The following is a 12,458-nucleotide window of genomic DNA, read 5'->3' on the forward strand; positions in this document are numbered from 1 at the left end:
TTTTATTAAAGTTTATTGGGGTGACAAGGATTAGTCAAGTTACATAGGTTTTTTAATAAAATTTTGAGAATTTACAGGGAATGGGGAGCCCATGGTCTTCTAGAATTAGCACAGTGTTCATAAAAAGCATTCAATAAATATTTTATATGTGAATTAAATATTCTTCTCTATATTTTAAGGCATCCTATCCTATGTAAGATGATTTATATCTTAATTCAGAGCTATATCCATATTACATCAAACTGTTTCAGGTAAAAATGCCTGCTCACTCTTGTTTGACATCCTCATGAAAAAGAAACTTGACTTTTCAACTTAATTCAAAGCCCACACATTACATCAGAGTCAGTCATTCTAATTTATGTATGTAGATAAGAGTTTTAGGCTTTACTTTCTCTCCTGACCTATTTATTGATGCTTTTGGTCACCAAATATCTGACCAAGTTACATGGCAATCTCTGACCATAGCAGGCTTTTCCCTCTAAAACTGCTGGGAGAATTCTCATATATTCCGAAACTCTTCAGAAACCTTTCCATTTTGTTATTACGTTCTTTGGGCTCCTGGGGGCACGTCATCAAGGACAAAGATCAATGTGGCTATCACTAATTTGGGAGGTTTTTTTAAATTTTTTATTCCCAAGCAGCCGTACTGAATGCAAACAGGTACCATCCCCCACCCCCTGGACTTAATTAGTTCATAAGAAGCCCATTTCCACAGTTCAACGTTGCATGAATTGCTCTCATTTTCAGTTCTCTTCTGCCACCCTGAACCTTTCATATTTTATGATAATGTATCTTGAATATCTTTCCACATGGACCCTTTCTTTTTTAAGGCTGCACATTTCACACAGTACCATAAGTTACACACTCCCATGGAGGCATAGTATGTCTTTCTCTCTGATTGTTACTATGAAACAAAGCTTCAGTGAACGTCCTTGCACAGACATCTTGATGAACTTCCTGTATATGTGTCAAGGATAATTTTTATTAATGGGACTGGTGGCTCAAAGGCTAGATACATTTTTACTTTTGAAAGCTATTGCCAAACCAGGATTCCCGCAATGGTAATTCACTCCCACAACAGAGTGTGAGTGCCTCCTCCCCAGGCTCCTTCGTCATTAGTATAGTAAACAGCTGGTGTTGCTAATCTGGTGAGTAAAACGCGGAGTTGTCTTTGTTTTGGCTTGTATTTCATGAACCAGGAGTGAAATTGAGCATTTCTTATTTATTGAACTGTAAACTTCCTCATATGTTTTGCCCATTTTTCAGTTGAGTCATGTCTCTCCTTATTGATTTGAAAAAGATCTTTGAAATTGCAGCAAGTTGAGTTGCAAGTATGGTTTCTCAGTCTTTCAGCTTTCCTCTATCAGTATATTTCAGTTACACTTTTGTTGTTGCTATTATGCATGTCCAAATGCATCAGTCTTTCCCTTTAGAGCGTCAAAATTTTAGGGTCCTCGTTAAGGGAATGTTAAAAGCTTTTTGCTAATACTGGTTGTTCCTTGAGATTTTCTAATTTCATATTTAAATATACTGATTAAAATGTACAGTATTTTTTCCCTCTAAAATAATACCTGATTTAGCAGGCAAGAATATGTTACCAAGAGTAATGATAGTTTTGCTGTGTTAAAACCTAAGCTTTTGATTTTTTTATCCCTAAGCTATAAAAATAAAGCATGTATATAATGTAAAAAAAATGTTTTCCATTTCTGAAGAAAAATATCTCTGCAATATCTACTGACTTAGTGAGTTAATCATATAAGAGAGAACTAGAACCGAGTAGATGGCTTTATCCTGTCTCTCTGTATTAGTGTCAGTCTCTTCCTGTGGTAATGAGGACCAGCTGAGCAGAAGAGTGCTGGTGAAGTGACCTGTCAGGAGAGAAGTCTCCTGAGTTAAGTCAGACCAGTTAGTTTTTACCGTTTATTATTTTATTTCTCTCCTCTAGCATAGTCTTGGTAACAGTGACATCCCACTGGCTGCAGTTCCTACACTAATTTTCCTTAATGCCTTCAGAAGTTGTTATATTACTTTCGAATAGCTATGTAGATGTCAGAAAAGGTAGCTGCGACAAAATGTCATTAAGGTGACATAGTGTAAATTAATACAGTTAATGGAGGTGCTCACTACTGACTCAGTGACCCATTATGAGCTCTTGTGGAATTAACGAATGCCAGGGCATCAATCTTTTGGAAAAAGGGAAGAAAAGAAATGGCAGCTTTAAAACCTTGCAGTGAATTATATTTGGAAAGTGAAAACGTCTGGGTTGGTTTTGATTTCACTTGGAAGCCATAAAATTGTATGTTCTCTCAGCAAAACATATTAAACTGAAATGTCAGATTTGATGCAATAGGTATACAATTATGATAGTGTTAATAGTGGTCTTCTATCATTGTAAGACAGACTTTCAAGTCCAATTTCTCAGCAGCTTGAACTTGTCATAAGCTTGTAAATTAGAAATTGTGTTTGAGGATATTTTCTTCTTATTGATGGAACACATATAATACTATTAACTGTACCATGGGGTTTTAGTATAGCTGTTAAAATAAACTAGAAATCAAATTTACAGATACAAAGTGCCTGTTTTAATATTCATCTCGCCATTTCTTTAATAATATTTGGTGTCTTTCTGCACCATTTTTCATTTAGGAAAATGTAAACTACTTCGACCCTTTCCTTAAAGAGAAGCTGATTAACAGAAATCTATCAATGGGAAGAGAGTAAGCAGAAGAGCTATTTTAAGCAAGCAAGCTGGTGCCTAAAGTGCCTCTGTAGGGGCACACTTACAAGTCATAACAGGAGAATTCATTCCTTTTGCAATAATCCTCAATAGTTTTCAAACACGCTTTTTTCCTGGTTGTTTGCTGCAGTCCTCAGAACTGTCCTGTGAGATAGCTGTCATTATCCCTAATCTGTAAAGGAGGTTCGCAGCTATTAAGTCACTTGCCTACATTGACATAGCAGGTAAAGAAGAAGCCAAAACTAGCACTGAGGGCTATTGACTTATTTCAGCGCTTTAGCCATTGGCGGGTATGCTGCTGTCATGATTCAGCATGAACATATGGTCATATACAACCACTTGGAATATTTGGAGCAATTGGAGTCATGTATTGATATGTAAAAAACCACTTCAAAATTTAGTGGCTTAAAAAAACAAAACAAACAAACAAAAAAAAGCCTTTTTTTTCTCAGTATTCTACAATCAGACTACGGTTCGTCAGGCGCAGTTTGTCTTTTATTCATGTCAGTTTAACTGGGGTGGCCCATCCGGGTCTGGGGGATTCAAGATGATTTCATTCACATGTCTGGTGCCTTAGCAAGGAAGGCTGGAACGGCAGGGGACTAGCTGGTCTTCTCTCCCTTTCCAGGAAGATTACCACACTTTTTTTATGGGGGCTCCATACCAAGAGGATCGCAAACTGGGAACAGCAAAGCCACTTAATGCCTAGGCTTGGATGTCACAGTGTGTCACCTCCACCGCATTCTTTTGGTCAAGGCAAGTCACAGGGTCAGAACAAATTGAGGGAGATGAGAAGTGGACTCCACTTCCTGATGAGATGAGCAGCAAAGTCATATTTCAAAAGGACATGGAAGTGGAAAGGACTGTTTCGGACGTCTTAGGAAACAGTCTACTCAAGTCCTCTCTGTGGTCACAATTCACATTCCTCCTACATGCAAAATATACTCAACCCCTCCCCCACAGAGCTCTTCTCGTTGTTGCATCAGGCTCAAAGTCTCGCATCTCATGATCTGTATCAAGTCCAGGTAAAGAGAAGGTGCAGAAATTCCTAATTTAGAGACCTGGGGACAAATAAGGCTAGTTATCTGTCCCATGTACATTCAGCACACAGATAAGACAGAACCAGGTGAACCTCAACAGACACTGTGTTCAAAAAAAGGGGAACTATGGGAGGTACACAGCAGTCAACGAGTAGCTTTCTCCACATGCATCCTAGCCATAGAAAGTTGGTGCCAAGGCCTTCTTAAACTTAAAAAATGTGTGGGCGTAAAAATTGTGTGGCTTTCAGTGAACTATTAAATTATAGTTCATGATTAGAAAAAAACTCGTCCACAAATCCTTTTCAGACGGGATCCTCTCTACTTCAGGCTGTGAATTAGGATGCTGTTTATAAAGTTCTTAAGATTCTCCCAATCCCTTTGTGTAGCTGAGTGGCTCTACAAACCACTACCTTAAAGTTTGCAGAGCATTTATAAAGAGACCTACAGGCCCACTCTTTACCCCGTGGCCATATTTTACTTATAGCACCTTAGTCATTCTTTGTCCCGAACCCATTCTTAGTTCAAGAATCTGACACGCCCTTATATTTCTCTAAATACTGCTTCAAAACTGAAGTTTCTTCCTTAGTTCATAACACTTTATCCATATACCATTAAAAAAAAAAAAAAAAAACAACTAATGGTCATTTTGAGCATTCTGCCTGGAAATCTCCTTAACCAGAAGCACAGGTTCATTAGATACTTTCTCTATCTTTGAAATTATTGTAGAAACCAGTCTTGTTCATTTCCCACCACTCTATAACACAAGTTGCTTTTCCCCTGCTTCTGAGAGCAACTTCCTTACGGATCATCCAGACTCCACCAACAGTCTCCTCACCCCACTTCCAGCCTCTGCCTACTGCTGAGTCCTATAGCTAGTATAACGTGTTTTCAGTTTTTATTACTTCAGCACTCCACTTCCAGGCACTCATTTCTGTTTCAGCCAATTACTGCTGTATAACAAAATCACCCAAAACTTGGTCTTAATACTACAGCAAGTATTTATTTGTTGACAATCATGCAATTGGAGTTAAGGCTCAATAGGGACTACTCATCTCTCATACCCAGTGGCCCTGGAGTGGTTTGGCTGGGCCAGGGAAGCCAAGATGGCTTTGCTACATGTTTTGTGCCTCATCTGAGCTGGCTAGAACAGCAAGGGACTCTTTGCATGGTCTTCCTGGCAAGGTCGCTGCACCATTTTATGTGGCTGCTGGCTTCTAAGGGGGCGAAAACAGAAGCTGCAAGGCCCCTTAAATCTTAGGCTTCTCTGGAAATCCTGCAGTGTCACTTTGTCACAATCCAGTGTGTTGAAATAATTCGGACCACATTCAAAGAGGGGGGAATAGACTCCACCCCTCTATGGGAGCAGTGGTAAAGTAGAAATGCCTAAGGGGAACGTGGCATCGGAGGGGTTGTTACAGGGATCTTTGAAAAACTCTACAAGCTACTAATTCAAAACAATTTTAAGTTCTACTTTGGTTTACACCATCCAATTCAATCTGTGCATTTGGACAAAACCAAAATCTGAAGTACAAATAATTTATAAAAATTTATCCAATTAGCCTACGCAACATAGAAGTCTGTCTATATAGGTGATAAAAATACTTTAATCATCTGAAAAGTCTACAGAGGTATTCATGCAAACACAAATATCCAAAGTGACAAATTTTTACTGATCACAGATGTACTTCAGTACTGGGTAAACTCAGCCATAATATTTTTGATCTGCATCTAAAAAATATATATATATATACACACATATACATATATATGTATATATATGTGTGTGTGTATATATGTATATAAATAGAGTGAATAGCTTCTAAAATGTATTTTATGTAAAGCTGTGAAATTGTTTTACACACATAACCCTCATTCAATCTTCACACCTACACTGAGAGTTAGATGCTATCATCCTCACAGTTTTGCCTATCAAGAAGCTGGTTTCTTTTTCAAGTGGTTAAGAAACTTGCCCAGTATAGCAAGAAGTCAGGATTTAAACTCAGATCTCTCTGATTCCAGTGCACATAAAGTAGCCCTTCCCTGAAAGAAGAAGGGGTGACCCCATAACTGCCTGCCCACCCACCTCCATCTTAACTACAACTAACAGGCAGCCCTGAGGTAATTCTGCTTTAACTAATACATTTTGAAAACCACGGCCTTCAATATTTTTTAATCACTATTTCATGCCTGAAATTCAGGATATGATAAATATATAGCAATGATTGATTCATTTTTCCTTCCACAAATATATATTGCATACCTATGATATGGCAGGCACCATTCTTAGCAAGTGAGTGGCAAGCAGAGGAGGAAATAGACAAGATCCCTTCTGTCACGGTATAGCCCTTACGGTGGGGCACCGAAGCATAAGTAAATCAACAGAGAAAATAATAACTGCTATGCAGAAAATTCAAACAAAACGAAGTCAAAGAGAGTGACCGGCTTGCTGCTTTAAAAGGTGAAATAGAGAATGTAAGAGCCGGGACCCTGGATTTCAAGTGTTTAGGTTTGATTTCTGGCTTTACCACCTACACATGCAGCATAGTCATTGGCAAATTACTTAACTTCTCTGCCTCAGTGTTCATATCTCTGAAATGAGAAGAATGAGAATACCTATGTATGAAGTTTTTGTGAAGATTAAGAGGAATACATAAAGCACTTAGAACAAGACTTAGTAAGATACAAACAAAATGGAACAAAACCTGCTATTTTAAGACTAAATGAGCAGAGGTGGCATTTCAGCTGATTCCTTGTCTTGTAGCACAGACACCATAATTGTCACCTTCTTGGAAACAGTCGAATCTCAGAGATGAAACTCTGTCATTCATTAGGCTTATTTGTTTTAAATGAGCAAATTTTAAATAATATAATGTGAATGTAAATTCACCTTTACATCCTAACTTTTAAATTGAAAATGCCATTTGAAATAAGATTTAAAACAATAAAACCGAGGCATCAAATTTGCACCCGCTCTGCTGCTTCAGCGACTTCTCACTAGACTTTTGGTGATTTTTCTCCCTGTTCCTTCCCCTTCAGGAAAAAAAAAAACGTCCCCAGCTCAGGACTTCAAGGTTCAGGCAGTTTAGTCACTTAAGTATTTGGTCTTTTTCAGGAGTCTTGAAAATAGCTGCACTCCAGAAATTTCTTCATATTCACTTTAAAAATCTGTCTGTTTTGTGACTGTTCCCACTATTAGAAATTTGAGAGTTTGTCCATGCCTTCAAACATCCAGCCTCTCAAAGTTTACACCCACATCTTGGTCACCACCCTAATTTAAGACTACTTTCTGGTGATGGAAGGTGAACAGACTCTGGGTGGTGAACACACACTGTGATATATAGATGATGTATTACAGAATTGTACACCTGAAACCTATGTAGTTTTGTTGACCACTGTCACCCCAATAAATTTTAATAGTAACAACAATAATAAAAGACCACATTCTGGTGGACCAGATGAGGACTGGAGCAGAGAAAAACGTCTCACTTAGGGGTTCCTGGTAGGGCTCCTTTTTCATGACCGGCCCCAAGGAACGCCTTCCAGAATGTTCCTGCTGAAGTGCGCTTCCCCCTGCCATTCCAACTCCCAGCAGGGCAGCTGCTTCTCAGCCTTCCTGGGTTCTCCCAGGTGGGGCCCGGCTCTCAGCCCCTTCTTTACGGAGTGCTTAAACTAAAATGAAATAGGTCTTGCTTCTCTGACTTCTGCACTTTGGGTACAGTTTTTCTGGCAACTTTAAAACGCACTTTTTCTAAATTTAAATGGAACTCTTTGACACTTTTTAGTCTTTTAACAAAACTCACGTAGGCAAGATAATCTTTTTTTTAAACTGCAAACGTTTCCCCTCAAGAGGTACAAATTTTGTTTCTGGGCGCATCCTTCATCTTTTATTTAATAAAGTACTTCGTTGGCTCTTTTCCTGTCTTGAAGCATTCTTCCAACCATCTGTATAGCCCCAAAAAGATTTCCAGTGCTATTGAAATAACTTTATCTAATATCTTCAGTAGTTTAATATTTAATGAGCACCTGCTGCATACAAAATATACCACCAAGAGCTATAGGGAATTCAACAAAATGTAAACCTCACAAAGTAAGGCCAAGAATCTGCTTTTGCCCAAATTGTTATTCATATAAAATTCTAGACTTCTTATGCCTTTGCGAATCTAATTTAATGGCATTCATTGAAATGCTATTACAGTGGTAAGTAAGTAAATAATAACCACATATTCTATATATGTATGACCCTATTCCACAGGAAAGAAAGAGGAATAATATATATGAAAAACATTTGAGCACTGAGACAGTTGAAGATAAATTGAAAGTCTTTAGGCTGTTTTAAAAAAAAAAACTATATCCATGTGGGCATATATCCCCTTTCTGTCCTCAAGAAAGTTTCTGTCATCTAGTTCTAGAGAGAGGCCATGAACACAAATAACTCGCGGAGGGCGGTAGGGAAACCCCTGACTTATGTGAGCCTATTACGTATAAATCACCCTACTACACACCGAGCAGCTACACGAGCTTACATTCCTTTCCCTCTTTTAGACCATTGTGGATGCTGTTGCTATTCAGTGTCATGTAAAACAAGCAACGTGCAAACACAGGTTTTTATCTCTTCTACATCTTTTACTACTTTCCCATGTTTTTCCAAATGAGGGCAAGATCAAAAGAAAGTGGTATGTTTTATCTTAAGGCATTAAAATAATAAGTTACTAATTATAATTTTGGTCAGCTCGGACTGCTTGCTATATTTTACCATAAACTAGGTAGCTTATAAACAACAGGTTTCTCTCAGTTTTGGAGGTTTGAAGTCCATGATCAAGGCGCCCACATGGTCAGGTTCTATGTCTGGTGAGAGCCTGCTCCCTGGTTGGTAGAGCGCCATACTCTTGCTGTGTCCCCATAGGGCAGAGAGACAAAGCAAGCTCTCTCAGGACTCGGACAGGGCACTAACTGCATTCACAGGGCTCCGCCCTCCTCACCTAATGCTCTTAACACCATCCCATCCCATTAGGGGATAGGGTGTCAATGTGTGAATTTTAGAGGAACCGAGACATTCCATCTGTAACCATTACGTGTTTCTGATTGAGTACAAATACTATGTGAGAATAGCAATGATACTTCACTGTGCCTTCTAATCAGTGACCACAAACCTTTACCAAATGGCTCCTTCAGTTCAACATAATACAGTCATCCTTACCTAGCCCAGAAGCTGATCTCATTATAATCCTTGCTGTTCTCATATTGCTGAAGCACCCTTAGCCTCCATTTTATACACCAATTAAGCTATATCATTATTTGCAAATAAAGGTGTTTATTTACCTATTAGTTTTTATTTTCACCCTCCTCAGTTTCCCTTTTTGCATTCAAGTCACTGAAAATTTATATCAAATGATATTAATCTCACAGTCATTCTCCTTTTCCACAGTTCACGGTGGCTGTGATGCCTTGTACATAGTTCACCGTTAATATATATTTGCCTCTCAGTGTGACCCACCTGATTCCTTCTCTTTTGCATCCTCGGGTCCACAACTTTATTTACTCACCTCTGTTGCATATTACCCCTCCTTGATAAAGTCCTATGACATGTCCCCTTGCTCACCACAATTAGTAGTTGCCCTTCCCTCTTTCCTCCTGCCCTCCTTGGTGTTGCTGGTTTTCTTTCTCCCCCTCCTACACACACACACACACACACACACACACACACACACACTGGTCTTACCCCTCTCCAATCAGCCATTCACTTTGTCACCCAGTGTCTTGCTTTGAAATAAATTTGATCACGTCAATAACTCTTCTTTAAAATTGTTACCAATGAGATATAATCCAAATGGCCGAGCTTGGCATGAAAGTTTTCTTCATCATCTGGCTTCTTATAACATCTCATCCCCATCTTGATCTGTCCCCTAATACATGCTATAGTTCACCATTCTCTGTTCCTGCCATACCTTGATGTTACTCCCTGGTTGTCCCCCTGCCCCTTTCCCCTTTATCTTAGCCATGCTCTACATCAAATGTCCCATCTGCAGTGAAGTCTCTTCTAAGTTGCCCAGAGTCCCCTGCTCTCCTCTCTGCTCCCTTGTACTTTGTGCTCCTCTCCCAGCTATTACTGTTGTCTGTCATCACCATGTTTATACATTTTCCCCATAAACCAGACGTGAATTTGCTCAAAGGTAAGACCATGTGTTGTTCATTTTTTGTTTTCTCAGTACCCATCACAGTGCTTGGTACTCTAACTTTAGTATATGAATAAATAACTATCAGGGCATTAGGTAATAGACTTTAGAAAGATTTCTATTTAAATGGTTTAAGTAGAAGAAAAACTGTGATTATTAAAAAGTTAAGCTCCATTTATCCAGAAAATTCATTTATGTTGATTGTGTTACACAAACAAATGTCCTTGTGCCTTTCACAATATAATTTAAAGTTAATTTAACTCTCATCTTCATGTTTGAAAAGATCAGTATTTTTTCATGGCATAGATAGTGTAAATAACAACTACAGTGGGTTTTTTTTTGTTTTTGTTTTCTCCAGTTACTTTAAAAAAGGACAACAAATAAAAACTTTCAGGATCATAAAAGCAGTTCATTTTGATATCAGATTTATTCTCAAGTCACATAAACCACATATCAGACATTGTGCGTCAAACTAGTTTTCCTTGAATGCAGTTGTTAATGCCATACTTCTATATGAGGAATACAAGTTGTCTTCGCATCCAGTTTATTAAGAACTTATTCAGGTGTATCCATTAAATATTTAAAACTTATTATCACGTTGCATATTATCTCTTCATTGTGTTTAGTGGTGGGTATAAAAATAATTTATTTTGCCAAATTACAAAATAAAAATGAATCTCTTCATAGAAAGCATATATTGTAATTGCCAGTGTAGTCAAAAAAAAAAAAAAAAAGATATTACATGGTTTTTAACCAATACTAGCAAAAACTTTTTTTTAATTTGAATATTTCAATAATATTTGGAAAAATTTGCTGAACAGCAGAGACTTGTAGATTATAGCTTTACATATTTGTTTACTAATGCTATTGTTGATCCAATAACCTATTTCTCTTGACTGATTTGTGGCAAGATAAGATTGAAAACCGTATAAACAAATTATCAAGCAAGTTATTCAAGAAAAATACTTGTCTTCTCTTCCTAGACTCTTTCTCAAAACAAATTAAGAATAGAATTAAGTAATAAAATATTGGATTTAAATGAAGAAATTGTTTAATTCAATTTACAGTTGTCATAAGTGAATAGTTTCATTCAACTGATTTTTAAAGTGGTTTCATGGGCCACATTTTTGTTTTTGGCAGGAACTAATTCCAGAGTTCTATTACCTACCAGAGATGTTTGTCAACAGTAATGGCTATAATCTTGGAGTCAGAGAAGATGAAGTGGTGGTAAATGATGTTGATCTTCCCCCCTGGGCAAAAAAACCTGAAGACTTTGTACGGATCAACAGGATGGTAAGAGAGATTTTGTTTTTGCCTGAGCAGTCACCAAGAAGTCAAAATGCTCTTTTGTTTCTTTTGTTTCTAACTATTAGTAGTCTTTTGTTTCTAACTATTAACAAACTGTCATTTCACATCTATAAATACAAGGTTGAAATTTAAGGAAAAAAAAAAGAAATTTACTGTTGCCTTTTGACAGCGTTCTTTACTGTAGAGTGGATTTTCCTTTCATGAGGACTAATAAAGGAATGGTAATTTAGTTATATGTGCTCCCTTAGGAGAAGATAATCAGATGAGCATCTGTTGACCAGTACAACATACTCTAAAATGCTTTAAAAAAAATGCCCATTCCTTGTTTTTGTCTGCTGGCTAAATCTGCACTCTTTTTTCACTCATAAATTATTCAAAACAAAATAATTTTGTGTATAGGAAATTTTTTGTGTATAGGAAAATAATTTTGTGTATAGAAAACAACATATTTGTGTATAGGAAATTATAAGTGTGAAACACACCTTACAGTGTAATATACTTGACTTTAAGAGAACACCCATCTAGAAAACATTCTTATAGAAAATGTGATTATTTTAAAAATCTGTATGACGGGTGCTTGGGCATTCAAATAAAAAAAAAGTGTTCATAGAAAGTTTGCATGTGGGAATTTTATAGATTTGAATATATTTTATCCATATTTAAGGAGATTTTAATCTCAATGGAAATGAACCATTTTACCAAACAACCTCTCAGTTGTTCTATAGTTCTTGGTCAATTGAGGAATTATATCAATAAAACCAATGACCCAAAATGTAGTTTTCAACCCTATTTCACTCACTCCTAGTTTTTTCCACCTGTCTCATAAATATGTTTTATTTTGTTTTTACATATTCTGTATTTGTATCAGAATCCAAATAAGGTTCACATATCACTCATTCCCATTTTTCGGTAAGAGCTATATTATTCACATATATCACACAAATATGATTCACATACCATGCAATTCACCCATTTAAAGTAAAAAAAATCAATGAGTTTTACTCTATTCAGAGTTGTGCACCCATCACTACAGTCAATTATGTACATTGTTATCACCCCATAAAGAAACCCAATACCCTTTAGCATCTCCCCCATTTTTCCCATTTCCCCTAGGCAACCTATTTTCTGTTTCTGGAGATTTGCCTATTCCAGAGATTTCAAATTAATAGTATCACACATCATATGGTTCCTCCATCTACC

At 37.2% G+C, this 12,458-nt stretch overlaps 1 protein-coding gene across 4 annotated transcripts in view; it reads left to right on the top strand.

Moving 5' to 3' along the window:
• NBEA (neurobeachin) overlaps window positions 1-12,458 on the top strand; it is a 656,028-nt gene that overhangs the window by 582,405 nt on the left and 61,165 nt on the right. For all 4 annotated transcript variants that reach the window (XM_081046841.1, XM_081046842.1, XM_081046843.1 and 1 more), the window contains one exon: window positions 11,091-11,243. In XM_081046841.1, coding sequence (XP_080902967.1) covers window positions 11,091-11,243 — 153 coding nt within the window. The remainder of the gene's footprint in view (window positions 1-11,090; window positions 11,244-12,458) is intronic.

Source organism: Rhinolophus hipposideros, assembly GCF_964194185.1.
Source record: "Rhinolophus hipposideros genome assembly, chromosome: 4".
NCBI classification, from domain to species: domain Eukaryota; kingdom Metazoa; phylum Chordata; class Mammalia; order Chiroptera; family Rhinolophidae; genus Rhinolophus; species Rhinolophus hipposideros.